The sequence below is a fragment of the Mauremys reevesii genome, linkage group 1 (assembly GCF_016161935.1).
Source record: "Mauremys reevesii isolate NIE-2019 linkage group 1, ASM1616193v1, whole genome shotgun sequence".
Classification (NCBI taxonomy): Eukaryota; Metazoa; Chordata; order Testudines; family Geoemydidae; genus Mauremys; species Mauremys reevesii.
The window spans coordinates 140,767,546-140,787,412 of record NC_052623.1 but is presented as its reverse complement, the minus strand read 5'-3'; the positions used below and the strand labels follow the sequence as shown (position 1 = coordinate 140,787,412).

Below are 19,867 nucleotides of genomic sequence, written 5' to 3'. Positions count from 1 at the left end.
GATGAAATCTAGTTATAGAACATAACACCAGGTTAGGGTATCTCATCTGCCCTGTTTTCTGACAGTCTGCCCTGAGGTAGGCACTCAGGGTTGAGAGTCACTGCAGACAGCAAGACAACTGCTACTGCTTCTACTATAGTAGGAATTACTAAAAACATGCGATTTCATTGTACAGCAAATCTACTTCTTATAGGTTTACTCCTTTATTGTGTAAACATTCAAATCTACAAACATAAATGTCACTTTCTGTGCATCAGCTTAATTGGCTTATGGAATTTTATTGGGTCAGGTTATTAGGATGATATTTTTAATATTAGGAAATTTAAGAAGAATGTGAAAGGAGAAACCCTGAACTTTCTGAAGTATAAAATGAATTTCTGTTTATGTCCCAGCATTTACACTAGCAGGGAGCAAATTTAATCACCACTCCATGGAAATAGGAGAAGTTGCTTTGGACATCTGGGTAATAATCTGTGAAGCTAATAACTTAAAAAATAATAATCTCACAAAAATGAAGGTGGATCCTGTAATCAAAGAATTATATGAGCTAGAGCGTGTGTGTGTGTGTGTGTGTGTGTGTGTGTGTGAGTGAGTGAGTGAGTGAGAGAGAGAGAGAGAGTTAAAATGCGGCAGCTGGAAGATATAGGGACAAACAGGGGACCCACCTACTGACAAAACTGGTGCATCAGAACGGCCCAATCGTCAGTCTAGTCTGGTAGCCTCCCTCCTACTGCAACCAGCATCACAGTAATACATAATATGCCTAAGGCTATGGCTACACTTGCACTTCAAAGCGCTGCCGCGTGTAGTCAAAGCGCCAGCGCTGGGAGAGAGCTCTCCCAGCGCTGCCCGTACTCCGCCTCCCTGTGGGGAATAACGTACAGCGCTGGGGCTTTGACCACACTGGCGCTTTGCAGCGCCGCAATTTGCAGCGCTGGAGAGGGTGTGTTTTCACACCCTGCTGCAGGGCTGCAAATTTGCAAGTGTAGCCATGGCCTAATTGTGCAATGCTCTGTTGTGAAAGGAAGCTTCTCCTGACCCCAGCTGCTGACTAGCTATATACCCTGAAGCATAAGGGCTGATAACTTTCCTCTTGTTATTCTAGCTAGTTTAATTACAGTATTGCCCTCCATAGAAATCTAATCTTTTCTTTTTATGTGGACACTTACTAAGCTATTTGCCCCAGTAAATGAATGCAGCAGCAAGTTCCACATGATCCTGGATGATAAAAGTACTGTAGAGTAAGGCCTCATCCAAAGCTCACTGGAGTCAGTGCAAAGACTCCCATTGACTTCAGTGGGACTGGATGAAGCATTACGCCCTCCTAGAAATATAATAGGCCTACTTAAGGTGACCAGATGTCCCGTTAAAAACTGGACAGTCCTGTTTTTTGGGACTTTTTCTTATATAGGCGCCTATTATCCCCCAGCCCCTGTCCTGTTTTTTCACAGTTGCTATCTGGTCACTATGCCTACTGTAACTTAGTGGTGGGATCACATCGTCATGCACATCTGGGATGATGAGCAGTGGCTGCAGAACTTTCGGATGAGGAAAGCCACATTCGTGGGACTGTGTGATGAGCTTGCCCCAGCCCTGCAGCGCAAGGGCACAAGAATGAGAGCTGCCCTGCTGTTGGAGCAGCGCGTGGCGATTGCACTGTGGAAGCTGGCTACTCCAGACTGCTACCGATCGGTCGCTAACCAGTTCGGAGTGGGAAAGTCAACTGTTGGGCTCATGTTGACAGAAGTGTGCAGTGCCATTAATTGCATCCTGCTCCAAAAGACCATGTCTCTGGGCAATATGCGTGACATTGTGGATGGCTTTGCATAAATGGGCTTCCGTAACTGTGAAGGGGTGATACATAGCATGCATATTCCAGTTCTGGCACCAGACTACCTAGCCACCACGTACATTAATCGGAGGGGGGATTTCTCTATGGTTCCCCAGGCGCTATTGGATCACCATGGGCGTTTCACAGACATTAACGCAGGCTGGTCCGGAAAGGTGCATGACGCACGCAGGAAGCTGAAAGCAGGGACTTTCTTCCCGGACCAGAAGACCACCATAGGGGAAGTCAAAATGCTCATTGTGTTCATGGGAGACCCTGCCTACCCCTTAATGCCGTGGCTTATGAAGCCATACATGGGGCACATTGACAGCAGGAAGGAGCAGTTCAACAACAGGCTGAGCAAGTGCAGAATGAGCATTGAGTGTGCTTTTGGCCATTTAAAAGCCTGCTGGAGCTGCCTACATGGGAGGTTGGACTTGGCCAATGACAATATTCCTATGCTTATAACCACGTGCTGTACGCTCCATAATATTTGTGAAGGGAAGGGTGAAAGCTTCACTCACAGCTGGACCACTGAGGCTCAGTGCCTGGAGGCTGAATTTGAACAGCCAGAGACCAGGGTTATTAGATGGGCGCAGCGTGGGGCCATAAGGATCAGGGATACCTTGAGGCAGCAATTTGAAAGCCACTAATATTTGTTGCTATGCTCGGGAGTGCAGTGCTTGTAATGCTAGGAGGTGATTGGGATTGGTGCAGATGATGCACTATGAAGGTTTAAAAATACTGCCTGTTGCTTTGCAGGGCTCTGTTTGCTTTCAGTTAATGGAATAAAGATTGCTTTAAACCAACACAATTCTTTTATGAAAAAACAACAACCGGAGGAGAGAGACAAACAAAAAACACACATCAGCACTGTGGGGGATGGGGAAGGGAGGGTCCCAGGAGGAAGTGGGGTCCCGAGATGGTTAAAGAGTTATGTCTAAGTATCATATGCAACCTTGTCCTTTGGAGTACAGTGCAGCTGGTACTGTACTTTAGCAGGGCTAAACTGCAGAGGGACAGGTGTTGAGTGCAGTGGGTGCTGGGAGTCCGCAGTGCTGGACTGTGACGGGGCAGGAGTGGAATGCAGTGGGTACAGACTGGAGACAGGAGGTTGATAAGAGTGTGTTGGTGGTGTCTGGGGGGGCACATGGGAAAGAGTTTTGCGACGGCAGCTGCAGGCCAGGGTGGGCACAGAGCTGCTCTGTTTGCAGTGCTAGTAGCACCTGGAGCTGTCCACTTGTCGCTCCATAACATTTAAGAGCCGCTCCATGGCTTCGTTCTGGCACACCACGTTCTCCTTTTGGTCCCTATTCTTGCTATCTTACCACTCCTTCAATTCTTGTTTTTCAGCCGTGGAGTGCATCATGGCATCACGCAGAAAGTCCTCTTTAGTTTTTCTTGGCCACTTTCTAATTCTGCATGGCTGATCAGCCGGATCTCAAGGTCATATCCGTGAAGCCAAAATACAACATTTTACAGAAGCAGTATTGTTTGCAACACAGTGACCAATGATTCAGTGATTTAAAACACAGCCACTATTCATATACCTGTAACTACCTGGCTGACCCCAGGCAAGCACATATGAGCCACAAGACTCCCAAAATGGTGAGTAATCGCAGGGGCTGGGGAAATCAGTGTCCCAGGACCGTACTGTACACTGGGCATGTGGCTCTTGGGGAGAGCCACCACTGAAGTGAGGGGGGCTGATAATCATTCCTGTCCCCACATTTTCCACAGGCTGTGTTCATTATGGACGATATCTCGCTGCTGCGGGTGAGCAGAGAATCAAAGGAGGGTCTTCTCCAAGACTGCGGCTTCTGCCCTGGCCCTTATGCGGCTCGCCAGTGACGGCAGAGTGGTGTGGGAAAGTTACCTTTAATGGGGCAAGAAACAAAGCAGCTCTGCCAGAGAACCTATGGCAGCGGATTGCCTAGTATCTCCATGAGAGTTTCCTGGAGATCTGAGGCAGATTCCCGTGAAGTGAGGGAATCAATCAACACCCTGTTCTGCTGCTCAGACTAGGCATGGTGGTACGCGCATCACACAGACACAAGCCTGCTTTCTGCAACCCTCCTGCTCCCAACAACTTGCTTCAGTGATTCCCAAAATCAAAGCCACTAACCAGGGGCCTCCTCTCCTGTTTGTGCTTCGCCAAGCTCAGACAGCTGTGACTGACTAGCCTCCTCTAGGGTGGAGAAGAGCTCCTGGCTGCCTGCATCTTTGACGTCCGAGTCATCCTCTGCCTCTGGGTCCTCCTCCCCCTCCACATCCTCATCCAAGATTTCCTCCTCCTGGCTCAGTCCACTCTCAACTGGGTCATGAGCCACCAAACTATCCCCAGAGGTCTTTGCTGTGGTGGTGGGGTCACCGCTGAGTATTCCGTCCAGCTCTTTGTAGAATTGGCAGCTCGTGGGCACAGCACCAGAGCAGCGCTTGGCCTCCTGTGCCTTGTGGTAGGCGTTCCGCAGCTCCTTCACTTTGACCCTGCACTACAGTATGTCCCAGTCATGGCCCCTTTCTGTCATGCATCGTGAAATCTGTCTGTAGGTATCATAATTCCTATGGCTGGAGTGCAGCTGGGACTGGACAGCCTCCTCTCCCCAAATGCTGATGAGGTCCAGCAGCTCGGCATTGCTCCAGTCGGGGGGATCGCCTGATGTATGAAGCAGGTGGGTCACTGGAAAGATGTGCTGAGACCACTGCACATGTCACCGAGGAAACAGGAAGGGGACTTTTAAAATTCCCACGGAATTTAAGGGGTGGGGTTCACAGTTCGTCACCTGAGAGCAGGGCAGTAGAGTTCAAACCGATGACCAGAGAGGTGAGAACAGGCATTGTGGGACACATCCCGGAGGCCAGTCGCAGCACTGTAATCAACCAGAGTACCTACACTGGCACCACGGCACTGTACCCCTGGCACAGAAAGCTGTATGCCTCTCACCAGGGTGTTGTTTTTTTTTTTTACAGTGCTGCAACTGTGCAGTTTCTGCACACTAAGAGATTTGGCAGTGTGTACACCTCAGGAGTTACAGCACAGAAAGTTGCTTTACTGTGCAGAAACTTGCCAGTGTAGACAAGGCCTGAGGTACAAGAAGTTGAACTGCCCGAGGGCAGATAGGAATTAAGTGGCAGGACCAGAAAAAGAGCTCAGAAGTTCCTAACTCCAGCTGCTGTGCTTATTTCTTTTGGCCATACTGTTTCATCTCTCATATGAGCAAAACCAGAGATGGTGGGAGCAAAGAACAGTCACACACACACAATTGGTCACAAAAATTATAATCGTCTAGATAAATCTATAAAGATCAATGAGGAAAAATCATATATAATACTTTAGTAAATAAAAGCAAAGACAAAAATACTCTATGGCAAAGAAGATTTTAAATAAGAACATAAGAATGGCCGTACTGGGTCAGTCCAAAGGTCCATCCAGCCCACTATCCTGTCTACCGACAGTGGCCAATGCCAGGTGTCCCAGAGGGAGTGAACCTAACAGACAATGATCAAGTGAGCTCTCTCCTGCCATCCATCTCCACCCTCTGACAAACAGAGGCCAGGGACACCATTCCTTACCCATCCTGGCTAATGGCCATTAATGGACTTAACCACCATGAATTTATCCAGTTCTCTTTTAAATCCTATTATAGTCCTAGCCTTCACAACCTCCTCAGGCAAGGAGTTCCACAGGTTGACTGTGCGCTGTGTGAAGAAGAACTTCCTTTTATTTGTTTTAAACCTGCTGCCCATTAATTTCATTTGGTGGCCCTAGTTCTTATATTATGGGAACAAGTAAATAACTTTTCCTTATTCACTTTCTCCACATCACTCATGATTTTATATACCTCTATCATATCCACCCTTAGTCTCCTCTTTTCCAAGCTGAAAAGCCTAGCCTCTTTAATCTCTCCTCATATGGGACCTGTTCCAAACCTCTAATCATTTTAGTTGCCCTTCTCTGAACCTTTTCTAGTGCCAGTATATCTTTTTTGAGATGAGGAGACCACATCTGTACGCAGTATTCAAGATGTGGGCATACCATGGATTTATATAAGGGCAGTAAGATATTAATGTATTGAGCTGATACAATATTTGATATGCAGTTCATATTTTATTAAACTCTGGTAGTGGAGCTGCATGTATACGATCAAGTATGTGTTTTCAGCATGATTTCTGCTTAAGCTGCAAATTAATAAACATATATGCTAATCAGTCAAACTGACAAGGGACTGATTAGTTTTCCATCACTAGAACACAGTGAAAAAGTTCTAATGAAGTGTTGGCCTGTGGCAGAATCCGGCACCCCACTGTTAATCAACCTCTCACAGCATGTGAACATATTAATAGGACCAGAAATCTGTGCTTCAGTAAAAGACCTGCCTGCACTTCTAAAGTAAAAGCACCATTTTCAAAAGCCAATAGTAGTGATATTCTGAATCAAGCTGATGTACCCAGAACATTGCCCTGTGAGCAGAAAGGGCACTGGTAAGATCATACATAAATAGTCCCACTAAATAAACACACCATGAAAGTGAGAATAAAACTCAGCAATATTATGAAACATTGCCTATTGCCTGGTGGTGACACTGCACAGTTGCATTTGACAAGAGAAGAGCTGTGTTTCGACCATGGAGTTTTCTCTGTAACAAATGGGAGGATGAAGTGATTGGAGAACAGCCTTACACCAGCGCTGGGGCTGAGCTGGTAGAAAGTACCATTATTCTTTAATTTGGATGCAGAGTTTGAAGGGGCTTCCACAACAGCATGCATGCCAATCTTCAGAGGCCTAACAATTCTGAGCCATAGCCCTGTCCACAAATTGGCACTTGATTCACTACCCTAACAAGCTAAGACCTTCAAATGGCACAGTTTACAAACTCTGAATTGACATATCCAGGTGCAACGGGTTGGCAACAACCATGAGGCAGGTAAGGTTATTCCAGGTTTTAGGCCTTTAACCCTCTCAAGATTACAAATGTCATGAGACCACTTACTTTTCTAAAGTCCCTCTGACTGAACTATTGTCCCCTTAACTCAGTTATTTGGCCTGTACTTATATTGATATAAAACACCATTCTCTTTTTAGGCAGTCCATCAGGCCAGGATTAGTCCAGGGCTGGGTCCTGAACCTAGGGAGGTGCCGGGTCATTCGAAAGTTAGATGTGCTGATCCACTACTGGTACCTAGGTAGACTGTGGCATTATGACCAGCGGCAGAGGCAGATAGCATGGGCTGGGGTGCAGCGGCCCACCACCTCACAGCCAACTGGGTGGTGATATCTTCACTGCTGGCACTAGCAGGACCATGGATGAAATATATTTCACAGGGAAGCCAGAAGGAACTAGGGACCAAGATTTTTGGAAGCACTCAGTACCCAGCAGCTCCCATTGCTCTCTTGTTCTCCATGGGAGCTCCTGGGTGCTGAGAAATTTTGAATCGCTGCCTGCTTCATTTAGATACCTGAATGGGGATTGAGAGTTTTTAAAAATATGTCCACTGGAGTGGAAAAGGGGAGAGCATCAATTAGCCTCTGTTCCAGGTCACACCAGAGGCCAAAAAGTTAACCAGGGGAAGGAGGAATGAAGATGCAGCAGGCAGCACATGCTTACTTAGACCTGTAGACCCAAACTCTTGCTACATATTGCACCAAATCTGGGGTAACAAGCAGTCATCAGAGATGGGGGGAGGGAGGGCAAGGCCAGAACAGCTGAGAAAGGTACATTGTATTCCCTTTCAATGGGATTTCTGGGGACAAGATGGGACTTGGGGCTCTGAAAAAGGAAAAACGCATCTTTGAGGAGTGTGCTGATAAGGTGACAAGAGTCTGGAAGGAGATCCTGACAAGAATGAAGTTTGTCCCTGACAAAGCCCAACATTTTGGCCAATCCAATCCCCAACAGCATTAACATGCCTCAGTCTATCTGGATTCCTCTGATCAATTACCTTCCACAGTAGCACAGACCTTCCTTTCCATTGTCTGCGCCAACCTGAGCAAGGCAGGAGCTTGACAGGAAAAGAATATTCAACTTTCTCCCAGCATCTGACCCACAGACTCCCAACTTGTCTGTCATAGCATAGGGTTCTTAGGAGGAGGCTGTAGACTCTGCCACTCATGCACACCTGTTGAAAGGTGGCCAGTTTACCCTCTACAGTCACTGAATGAATTGCTGAGAGAGGAACAGTAAGATGGAAAAAAGGCAAGCTTAAAAACAGATAGCCCACTTGAAAATTCCACAGATATGTATGATGTATTAATTGCTAGGTGGTCTACTAATGTAAATTCCTTAACGTAACTATAGTCCTCGGGTAATTTTCTTACCTCAGTTCGATTAAAGTCCCTGGTCTGTTGACTGCCTGGCAATGACTCAGAATAAGAATCCAATAATGCGCAGTCACGTTTAGGCTTAAGGGAAGCTGGAGGGAAAGCAAAGATAGATGTCTTTTTTTGATAATACGTATATTTTACATGTATTCGATTATTATTTTTCCTCCCCACCTCTTCATACTGCAATAGATCTGGATAACAAGGTAAGTACTGTACAGAGAAGCATTTTCTCTTGTATTATTTTTAAGTAACATGTTGTGATGTACAAGTCTAATATATTGTAGAAACAATTGGGTGGGACTGAGGACAGATTCTGATACTATTCAGCCACCCAAAAACAACTATGACTGAAGTTTTATTTGTGTCTTTCCTTCATGGGATCTAGAGTCAATATAGTAGGCGTAACAGATTACAGACTGGAGTGCTAGAACTATAAAACCTATTGACAAGCCTGCAACTTCCTGTTTGTGTTATCTAGAAATGGAAAATGTATTAGAACCAACACTATGCAATATAACTAAATGTCAGTGAAAAGCATGAAGACTAATCACAACATTTGCTTCAGTCTGTATCATCTTTAATAATTTTCAATCAGGTAAATACTGGGAGCGGGAGAAACAAACCTGCAATTTGTTAAGGTAATATTTGCAACACCCATGTTTTTGTTCTATATACATGGACCCTTCTGCTAACATTTCTCAGGGATTAGTCCCTCTAAATCATTAAGCATCTTGGTAGCTAGAAAACCTATTTTTCTTAAGAGTAATATGTTGAGTAACAGAATAAGCAATTCACAAGTCCAGTTTCTAGTTTCTGATTAGCATCTGGTCCCTCCAAACAAACTAAGCTTTTACAAATCTGTATTAATTTAAAACACAGTTAGGTTACTAGACAGGGCAATCAGCTTTAGGGTTTTTTATTTTAATTCAAGAAAAGCTTTCAAAGCTAAACACTGTGGGTCAAGTTCTTAAGAGTACCCCAGCACAGAATTTAGCCCTGAACTTGTAGCTCATAAAGCAAGCCATATAAGTAGCAAAATCAATTCATCCTTAAATGCTTCTTTTGAAAGTCACTTTTTTATTTTAAATTTTAACATTTTGATTAAATGCAAAAAATTCTGCTTGAGCCTTATGAATAAAGGACTCAGTCTACCTCATACTGGACTTAATACAACAGGCTAATGAGAAGTGCTATCAAATAGACTTACATTCCTAAATGGCCAACCAAAACCTTGATTTCATAGACATTAAACTATGGTATAGGACTTCTCCCATAAAAAATGTTTCATACCAAGTTGTCATAAATTCTAGTGTTGTACTTGGAAGTGAGTATAAAAAGAGTCCATTACATATATGGGGAAGCACACCATACTACTTTATTTAAATGCATATTCCAAAAATTGTTGGTTCAGAAGCCTGTACTGTATGTGATTCACTGTGCAAGGGTTTTTTTCAAATACACACTTCTCCTTTCAAAAACTCCATCTTTATTTGTGAATCTTGTCTAAGCAGAGCTGTAAGTATTAGCTAAATGTTAAATCCCTCAACTACTCTGCCAAAATCACTGCTAGAATTAATGGTTAGCCCTTGAAAAGCTTTGCTGCTTAAAAGAAACAAAACAGAGCTCATTTAGGAAGATAGAAGGCTACAGTGCAAACGGGAGCTCAGAACAAAAGCTAGGTGCAAATGAGAGGAAAAAATATATGGGAAAAAAATCTCCCAGACAACTATCTGCCCTACTCTTTAAAACGTAATGTCTGCAGTTACATGAGTGGGCCTACATGGCAGATGGCTACAGAGGCATGTTGATTTCAGTTATTATTAATTGTATGTATTATAGTACTGCCTGGAAGCTAGTACCACATTGTTCTAGGCACTGTACAAATATGTAATAATGGGGCAGTCCCTGCCTCAAAGAGCTTACAATCTAAATATAAGACTATAGACATCAGGTGGCTACAACAAGCAGATAAGGAAGCACAAGGACATAGTGAGACACCATCGGCCAGGACAGTAAGCAGCCATTTTCATCTGCCTTTGTTTCTCCTCATGTATTTTTTTTAATTAAAATTAAGATATTAGAAGTACCAAACTGACATAATGAAAACTGATGTCCTCTATCAACAGATCAGATATTAAATGGACAGCAATAATGCAAGCTTCCCCGCACCATCCTGCCAACATGCCTCAACTCTGACCTGGGGGAAACACTTCAAAGGATGGAGGAACACAGACACTATCCGTGCTCATTCAGTCCTCGCTCTGTGCTCAAACTGTCAGTAAAAGGTGCTAACTAGTGCAAACTGCCGTGATGACTTTTCTTTTTAATATTGGTACCTGTCTTCTAGCCAGGAATGAGACAGAGACAACCAAACTCGCCTCATGTAGGTCACCGGACTACTCTCAGCCCAGGTCTACACCACAGACCTATAGCGGTATATTTACATCGCTCACCCCCCTGAGCAACATAGTTATACCGACCTAACTGCTGACATAGCTACCACTTTGCAGGGAGGTGGATTAACTACGCCGACAGGAGACGCTGAAGACAAACTCTCGGTCACTAGAAGCACAAACTACATTCTAGCTAGTGACCTAGACATGTCAGATGTGGCATTCCAGTATCGTCTTCCTGAGCTATCCATTCCCAGTTGTCCCTTCTAGAGAAGTCCGAAACAATGTAATACGGACAAAACCATTAGTCTCCACTGAAATTTTCTACTGAAATGATTCTAAAACTCTATACTTGTACAGAAAATTGTACTAACTCTAGAGGATTTTGGTTTTTTTAAACTATCTTATAAAGTTCTCTTGTAAGGGTATGTAATTGCCTATTAAATTCTATGAGATGGCTTAAAAAGCCTAGAGAAAGGTTCTTATTATCTATTAAATACTATAGTATTTTTGGTAAGTTTTTTTAAAAGTATTAGTTAGCAGGATGACAAACATTCTGCAATAGCTAGAAACAAACCTGTTTGCAATTTAGCCTTTTGTTCTCAAATTTGCAGTGGAAATGCCTTTACTTAATAAAAGCGTGGAGGATATTTATGAACAGCTGCATGCAATTCAAGTATTTGGTTTTAATTCAAGACATTAGGAGGAGGCCAAGAGAAAAACTGAAGACATTGAGATGAGGAAGGCTAGCTTAGACAACACACAACCTGATTCATGCCAAGTGAGAGGTTCATAGTGTGGTCAGAGAAATGCCCTATTATTACTACTAATTCTTTCTATTACAGTAGCATCCAGAGGCCATAATCATGACATGCTCAAGGTTCTACAGTGAAAGGCACTGCATAGAAAGACAAGATCTGTGTCTCGACCATCTTACAGTCTAATTTAAAAAGAGACTAGAAATGAGCACAACAAACAGGAAGGAGATCCTGAGGGAGGGAAGATGGAGGTGATAGTGATAAGGACATCTTAATAGTGTGAACATCTTGAAGGTTGATGTTTCATAAATAATTTATACCCTTGGATATGAAGATGGTGGATTGTAGAGAACAGGAATCTGACAGAAATTACTTCAGTGAATTGATACATGGGGGACATTTAATTTTTTAACTACAACTTGATTTGCTCTTTTCCTCTCCCTTTAAAGTGCCAGCAAATTTAATGGAGATTTTATTAGCTCTCATATATTATCTCTTAGCACTGTAACTATTATCAGCAATTAATCCTCTTCACCCTAGAAAGCTGTGCACATTTTTTAATTGAAGGGTATGCACTTCAGTGTTAATACGTAATGAAAATTGACAACACATGTCAATATCTCTCAAATGTACCTCAGTTATGAGGTACATCACACATTGTAGACTCATTTATCCCCGCCCACACAAACTGGTGAAATCTCAATGTTAATTGTAAAATATTAACAGCAGGAATGGCAGATCAGGAAAATGAGTTACAGAAAAAAGTGAGCTCTGCTAAAATCAGTAATCCTATACAGCATTCAAGACAAGTTGTAAAGCAGGTCAGTAATATTCCATTGTTTCAAATATGCCTCCAAGAGTCATTAGAGCAAGACAACACATAAGCTAAAAGTCACCTACTTCATATGTAAAGGCTTGTGACATCCAAATTTGCCACAGATAACCATCTGCCACTCCTGGCTATGCCTCATGTTAGTAGAATCTAGACAGTAGAATTCTAGTAGACACTAGTATTTCAATCGAGCATGGAGACAGCCTGTCGGGAACAGAGACTTTGGAGGGGCAGGGGTCCCCCTCAAGTTCCCTCCAGACCCCACTTCAGATCCTCGTACTGTCTTTCTCTCCCCACAGTATATGTCTAAGGGGTTCTTGGAGCAAATAAACAAAAAATGAAAAGTCCTCTCCCCTCTCTCTTCCCTATAGGGGAGAGGAGAGCACAGAAAATTGAAAAGCAGCAAGGGTGACCTGGAACTTAGGCAGTCTTCCTGGGACAGCCCTTAGAACTTAATCTACACAAGGCCCACCTCCAGCCCCTCTTCATGGGGTGCGCTGCTCTGAGGCTGGGCCATGCAGCTTCAGGAGAGGGGAGGCTTATTGCTGTCTCCCCCTGGGCAGGCCTGTCTCAGCTGTCTGGGACGGGGCAACCTTCTCCCTGTTCACATCCCCTGCCCTCTTTCCTGTGGCAGGTTTTCCCTTTTGAACATCCCTGCTCCCGCCCCGCTCCAGGCCTTGCAGGGGTGCCTCGTTGGTGCTGACCAGGCCCAGAGGAGCTTATTAGTCCCTCTTTGTCAGTGTGCAGGTGTGCTCCTTCACAGAGACATGCTGCCGCTGCTGCTTTTTTTTTTGGTTCTTCTTTAGCCTTTTCCCTTTAAGCATAACTAAAAATCAGTGTTTTATCAAGCTACATTGTGAGGTACTACTCAGCTTCTAGCTAAATCTTTGTCTCTTACTAAAAAAAGCTGTTCTGGATGAATGAGGAGTTTCTGAAATGGTACAGGACTATCACAGCCTCACCTGGTTGAAGGTAATCTGGCAGTAAGGTCTCCGGCAGCGTATCTGGCAATGGATAACCATTCTTCCTAGCAACAATGAGGTGAAATGCAGCACAGAATTCTGGCAGTGTCAGCGCTCCATCACAGTCTACATCGCTCAGCTCCCTGTGAACATGGTATTCACACATGTCCTGAACCATTGCAGGAATGAAACATATACACACACACAGTATATTCTTTATGTAAAAAGGTAACAATTCCCAAGAGGGATTTTTTTTTAAATACTGCTTATTTTTTTAAACATTTCCCTTTGGGAAGTGGAACAATCTGACTTTCCAATACAAAGAAGATTTTATATGGGAAAAAAGTGCTTTCTCTTTATGCCACATCATACAATATTTTCTATCTGGTATTTCAAAAACTGACATTTGTCTAGAAATTACATTTGAGTACCCAAATTCAATCTCTCTTTCCAAAATGGTGTTGACAACTGTTCGGTTGGTCTATGCTAGCACTTAAACCCTATTCAGTACTGTTTCAGGCAGACCGATCAATGCAAACAGTTTTCAGAAAGTGCTTAATTATCAAGTGTAGACTGGCCTTATGAGCTGCACAGCTGGATTAACCAATGCTGGTGGCAGTTTGGACTGTTAGTGTTAAACTGCCCGTTAGCACTGCTCCCTGTTTAGTTTTACTTTAAGCATGAAACAATAGCAGAGGATTTCAGAAGCACACGAACACAGATTCCGAGACTACACATTCTGGAAAATATTAGAATTCATTTAGTATTAATGGCTAAAATGGAGCAATAGTTACTTCATCAATGACTGAAAGTGAAGGGGCAATGTTTCAAGCAGTCAAGGTTACAGTGAAGATTGAAATGCTCCTCAATTTTAGCAAAGGAGTTTTTGCCTGATAAATTATATCATGCAAGATTTCAAATTGCTCCTAGAAAGGCACATTTTCTTTTGTAATGCTACACAGAGCACAATTAATATATGTAACATAAATAAAATGTTTTTGGTTATCATAGTGGGTTAAGCAGTTTTTCTTAAATAATCTTTAAATTAAATTCCAGTGCTCATTTTTCCCCAGAGAATGTTTCTTTAGCCTTCCCTCCCCCCCCCCCCCACCCCCCATGATTCACAACTAGCTTTGAAACTATTCCAGGCAAATTCTCTGAACCCAACAGATGTTTGGGCTCTTGCAAGCTTTTCTTAAAATCTATCTTCATAAAAGTATATAGCTATAGTGAAATAAAAGTTCCCTTTATCAGCATTTTTGGTGAATGTTTAGAACAGTTTGTTCCTCGTATCAAGACAGGACGACGATACAAGAACCATTATGTTTATGGAAATATAATAAGATCCTTAAATTGTATTGTATACAAGTGCCATCTGCAAACTCATTAAAAACAAGAGTGCTGGCTCATTAAGAAAAGCACTGGTGAATTATGCAGATGCACTTATTAAAAATTAGGTATTAATTAGGCCTCATCTGATAAATCACAGCCAGAAACATAAAGCTAACTGAACACATCTAAAATATTCCAAATGTGTTTTTCTTCTAAACCATTTCATGAAATATATCTTTTCATTGAGCTAATGATGTTTCTTATAATATTCTTAAGAATGGCTATCATTTATATTGCTATTCAAATATCTGCAGTCCTGTTGAGTAAAAGAGTAGCTCTAAAAAGATAACAGGCATGCCAGGAAGATCAACACGCACCCCGCTGCTTGGACCTGAAAGTGATTTTGATGATAAGAGCAATAATTATAATTACTCTAAAGACACTTTTTTAATTTAACAAGAACTCTTGAGCTAAAATGTCTTTTAAAACAAGCATACATATTCTGGGTTACACTACAGTACTCACCATATGTGAGAAAGTTCTGGGATGGGAAGCTTGGATTTTGTGAAGAAATTCTTAGCCACGGAACCTGTCAAGAACAGTGAAACAGGCATTTGATAGGTTTCAGAGGGGTAGCCATGTTGGTCTGTATCAGCAAAAACAATGAGGAATCCTTGTGGCACCTCAGAGACTAACAAATTTATCTGGGCTTATGCCCAAATAAATGTGTTAGTTTCTAAGGTGCCACAAGGATTGCTAGGCATTTGATATTCATCTTCCAATCTGATTTTGTTTGTTTTTCTATAAAGCTGCAACAGCATCAGCAGCTTGTTATTTCACATTCAACAGACACTCTGTTTGCTTGGTTTCAGAGTAGCAGCCGTGTTAGTCTGTATCCGCAAAAAAAACAGGAGTACTTGTGGCACCTTAAAGACTAACAAATTTATTGTAGCATGAGCTTTCGTGAGCTAAAGCTCACTTCTTCGGATGCATAGAATGGAACACACAGACAGGAGATATTTATACATACAGAGAACATGAAAAGGTGGAAGTATGCATACCAACAGGCAGAGTCTAATCAATTGAGATGAGCTATCGTTAGCAGGAGGAAAAAAAACTTTTTGAAGTGATAATTAAGATGGCCCATAGAAGGTGTGAGGAGAACTTAACATAGGGAAATAGAATCAATTGGTGTAATGACCCAACCATTCCCAGTCTTTATTTAGACCACAGTTAATGGTATCTAGTTTGCATATTAATTCAAGTTCAGCAGTCTCTCTTTGGAGTCTGTTTTTGAAGAAATTTTGTTGCAAAATTGCCACCTTCAAGTCTGTCACTGAGTGGTTAGGAAGGTTGAAGTGTTCTCCCACTGGTTTTTGAATGTTATGATTCCTGATGTCAGATTTGTGTCCATTTATTCTTTGCGTGCGAGACTGTCCGGTTTGGCCAATGTACATGGCAGAGGGGCATTGCTGGCACATGATGGCATATATCACGTTGGTAGATGTGCAGGTGTACGAGCCCCTGATGGTGTGTCTGATGTGATTAGGTCCTGTGATGGTGTCACTTGAATGGATATGTGGACAGAGCTGGCATCGGGCTTTATTGCAAGGATAGGTTCCTGGGTTAGTGTTTATGTTGTATGGTGTGCGGTTGCTGGTGAGTATTTGCTTCAGGTTGGGAGGCTGTCTATAAGCAAGGACTGGCCTGTCTCCCAAGATCTGTGAGAGTGAGGATCATCTTTAAGGATAGGTTGTAAATCTTTGATGATGCGCTGGAGAGGTTTTAGTTGGGGCTGTAGGTGATGGCTAGTGGTGTTCTGTTATTTTCTTTTTTAGGCCTGTCCTGTAGTAGGTGGCTTCTGGGTACTCTTCTGGCTCTGTCAATCTGTTTTTTCACTTCAGCAGGTGGGTATTGTAGGTTTAAGAATGCTTGATAGAGATCTTGTAGGTGTTTATCTCTGTCCGATGTATCTTAGAGCTTGGCTGTAGACAATGGATCGTGTGGTGTGTCCGGGATGGAAGCTGGAGGCATGTAAGTAAGTATAGCGGTCAGTGGGTTTGGTGGTATTTATGTGACCATCGTTTATTAGCACAGTAGTGTCTAGGAAATGGACCGCTTGTGTGGATTGGTCTAGGCTGAGGTTGATGGTGGGATGGAAATTGTTAAAATCTCGTGGAATTCCTCGAGGGCTTCTTTTCCATGAGTCCAGATGATGAAGATGTCATCAATGTAGCGCAAGTAGAGTAGGGGTGTTAGGGAACGAGAGTTTAAGCGTTGTTCTAAGTCAGCCATAAAGATGTTGGCATACTGAGGGGCCATGCGGGTACCCATAGCAGTGCCACTGACTTGAAGATATATATTGTCCCCAAATGTGAAATAGTTGTGGGTGAGGACAAAGTCACAAAGTTCAGCCACCAGGTTAGCCGTGATATTATCGGGGATACTGTTCCTGATGGCTTGTAGTCCATCTTCGTGTGGAATGTTAGTGTAGAGGGCTTCCACATCCATAGTGGCCAGAATGGTGTTTTCTGGAAGATCATTGATGGATTGTAGTTTCCTCAGGAAGTCAGTGGTGTCTCGAAGATAGCTGGGAGTGCTGGTAGCATAGGGCCTGAGGAGAGAGTCCACATAGCCAGACAATCCTGCTGTTAAAGTACCAATGCTTGAGATGATGGGGCGTCCAGGATTTCCAGGTTTATGGATCTTGGGTAGCAAATAGAATACACCTGGTCGGGGTTCCAGGCATGTGTCTGTATAGATCTACAAAAGGAGAGTCCCCGAGATAGGATAGATTCTTCTGCTGGGCTAAGAGAATAGCTGGAAAGATTAACAATATTGTTGGGTGGGTTAAGGGAGCTATTGTTGTGGCTCCCTGTTTGCTTGGCCACTTGTCTCTTGGTGAGTCACTGACATGAGACAGGCCAAGCAGAGCGGTTGACCTCATTTCTCTACTTCTCCTCTCCACGTGGGAAAAATATTAATGGATGAAAACATGCCTCAATATTACTATTATCATCATCAGTATGCCATTATGACTACAAAGAAAGGAAAATGGAGATAAATGGCTTCCTTTCCAGAGAAAAGGATGCTTCTAATCACATGCCAAGTATGTGGCCGCAAATGGCACTGCACCGTCTATGCTACTCCCACAGTGACTTTCTCTGCTTTCAGGCCTGCTGCGGCCCTACCATCATGAAAGAAAAACTAAAGCAGAGATGGTGAACCTGTGGCTCCGGAGCCGCATGCGGCTCTTCAGAGGTTAATATGCAGCTCCTTGCATAGGCGCTGACTCCAGGGCTGGAGTTACAGATGCCAACTTTCTAATATGCTGGGGGGTGCTCACTGCTCAACTCCCTGCTCTGCCCCAGGCCCTGCCCCCATTCCACCCCTTCCCCCAAGGCCCCTGCACCCAACCCTGCCATGCCCTCATTCCTCCCCTTCCCCCACAGAGCCTCCTGCACATGCGAAACAGCTGATTGCAGCAGGCAGGAGGTGCTGGAGGGCTGCTGACGTATTACTGTGGCTCTTTGGCAATGTACATTGGTACATTCTGGCTCCTTCTCCGGCTCAGGGTGGCCACCCCTGAACTTAGAGGAACCAACTAAGCATCCTGCTACAGTCTTCACTACCAGTTGTAAACATCCTCTGTAGCCGTCCCATAATAAGCAATCTGATTTCCCTCCCAGCCAACAAACCCCTGCTTAGCCCTCTGCAGTGATAAGAAGCTCACTACACATCCAGCTGCCAAACACTGTCTCAGGCAAATAGGCTACAGGGGTGGCAAAAGACTGCACCCTTGCACATTTTACTTCACCTAGGCCTGCAAAACGTAAGGCCAACCCCATCAGAGCCATTATATACAGATCTATAATCCTGCCTCCCCCTGCAGTTAATAGTAACTCTGGGTGTGCATGAAATGCAATGTCTGGCCCTATGAGGCTCTCTCTCGGAATAGATAGAGCAAACATCTTGCATATTCTAAAGAGTGCATTCTGTTATAAACAAAGTTTACTATATGCAGCTTCACTGGAAATCCACTATGTGCTGAACTTCCATTTTCTTTTCCCTCCTACTAGGAAGATCAGTTGGAGAAGATTTAACCAAGGGGAAAAAACTGATGAAGTGCTAATTTCTGCCAAGATCAAGCAATTATTTTAAAACTTTTGTCTGAGGTCAGAATTCCTGAATCCCAAAGTGTTGGATTGCAATAATATAACCTCAGAGGACATGGTCAAAATGCCTGTAGTTAAAATCTGTGGCTTTTCCTTGCCAGACTAACTCTCAGTACCTAGAATAATTCCTCTCACAAGAAGTCTGGTCAGAGTGAAAATCTGATTTTTAAGATCAGTTACCATGTGTGTGCTAGGCAGGGTTTACATTTAACTGCTTAAGGGCCAACAACACAATCCTACAGAGTGCTGAGCATCCTGAAATGATCCTGTAGAACAGTTAAACAGATCATTAACTTTAAGCACGTAAACAGTCCCATTGACTTTAATAGGAAAGTAGTTAAGTACATGCTTGTGCTTTTATGGATCAGGCCACAGCTTGGCATTTTGCAGGACTGAGCCCCAAATGCTGTCATAGAATCATAGAATATCAGGGTTGGAAGGGACCTCAGGAGGTCACCTAGTCCAACCCCCTGCTCAAGCAGGACCAATCCCCAACTAAATCATCCCAGAAATCTGTCTTCAGATTCAAACCATTCATTTTAACTTCCCACTGAATTTTTAAAGTGTGTTTCTATTCTGAAAAATGCGAAACTCACACATTCTTCCTCAAAAGATCTACTCCCAGTGTGTGTTTAGAATCATATCTATTCATTTTAGTGACAAATATACATTTCTTTTATATTTTTTATTCCTTTTAGCCCTGCAGCCACCATAGCTGAAAGAAATAGCTGGACTCTAGTCCTCCTTGTGCAACATCAAAAGATTTTCTTTTTGTTGATAAATTCCAGTCAATGACACTTGTATAAACTCTCTGAAGACAATGGGGTTGCAAAGTTGTAAGTGAGAACAGCATTTGGCCTGCAGAACATTTATTTCTGATGATGACACACAAGAAAGAATTAACCCAGCTTGGCTCTCAGATCCCAGATCGAGTTTGCAGGGATGGCAGTTAAGAAAAAATATTTTACCTGTTAACAGAGAGCATGTGGTATTAAAATACACATTTAACCTGTACCCCATTTTGGAGTCATCTTTAACAGTAGAACCACGCTTTGAAGAATTTTTAAAAATTATTTAAAGAAACTATGTTACCCACTGTATTATTTTAATGCTTTAATTCAGTGGATCACAGGAAGGTGGTAGATGGGTTGTGGGCCTAGGGTTGTAGGCCCTGGGGAAGAGAAAGAGGATTTGGAGGGCGAGGTGTTTGAGTATGTGGCGTTGTGACCTGGTGCGCCGGGGTTAGGGTTGCGGTGTTGGGTGCT

At 43.2% G+C, this 19,867-nt stretch overlaps 1 protein-coding gene across 9 annotated transcripts in view; it reads right to left on the bottom strand.

Annotated features, from left to right (window-relative positions):
- REPS2 (RALBP1 associated Eps domain containing 2) overlaps nucleotides 1-19,867 on the bottom strand; it is a 152,963-nt gene that overhangs the window by 66,239 nt on the left and 66,857 nt on the right. For all 9 annotated transcript variants that reach the window (XR_005591295.1, XM_039515105.1, XM_039515098.1 and 6 more), the window contains exons 7-9: nucleotides 14,953-15,016; nucleotides 13,096-13,238; nucleotides 8,145-8,239 (exon numbers count right to left, since the gene is read on the bottom strand). Coding sequence is in view for 8 of the 9 variants with exons in the window: in XM_039515105.1 (XP_039371039.1) it covers nucleotides 8,145-8,239; nucleotides 13,096-13,238; nucleotides 14,953-15,016 (302 nt within the window). In the remaining variant the exon portion in view is untranslated. The remainder of the gene's footprint in view (nucleotides 1-8,144; nucleotides 8,240-13,095; nucleotides 13,239-14,952; nucleotides 15,017-19,867) is intronic.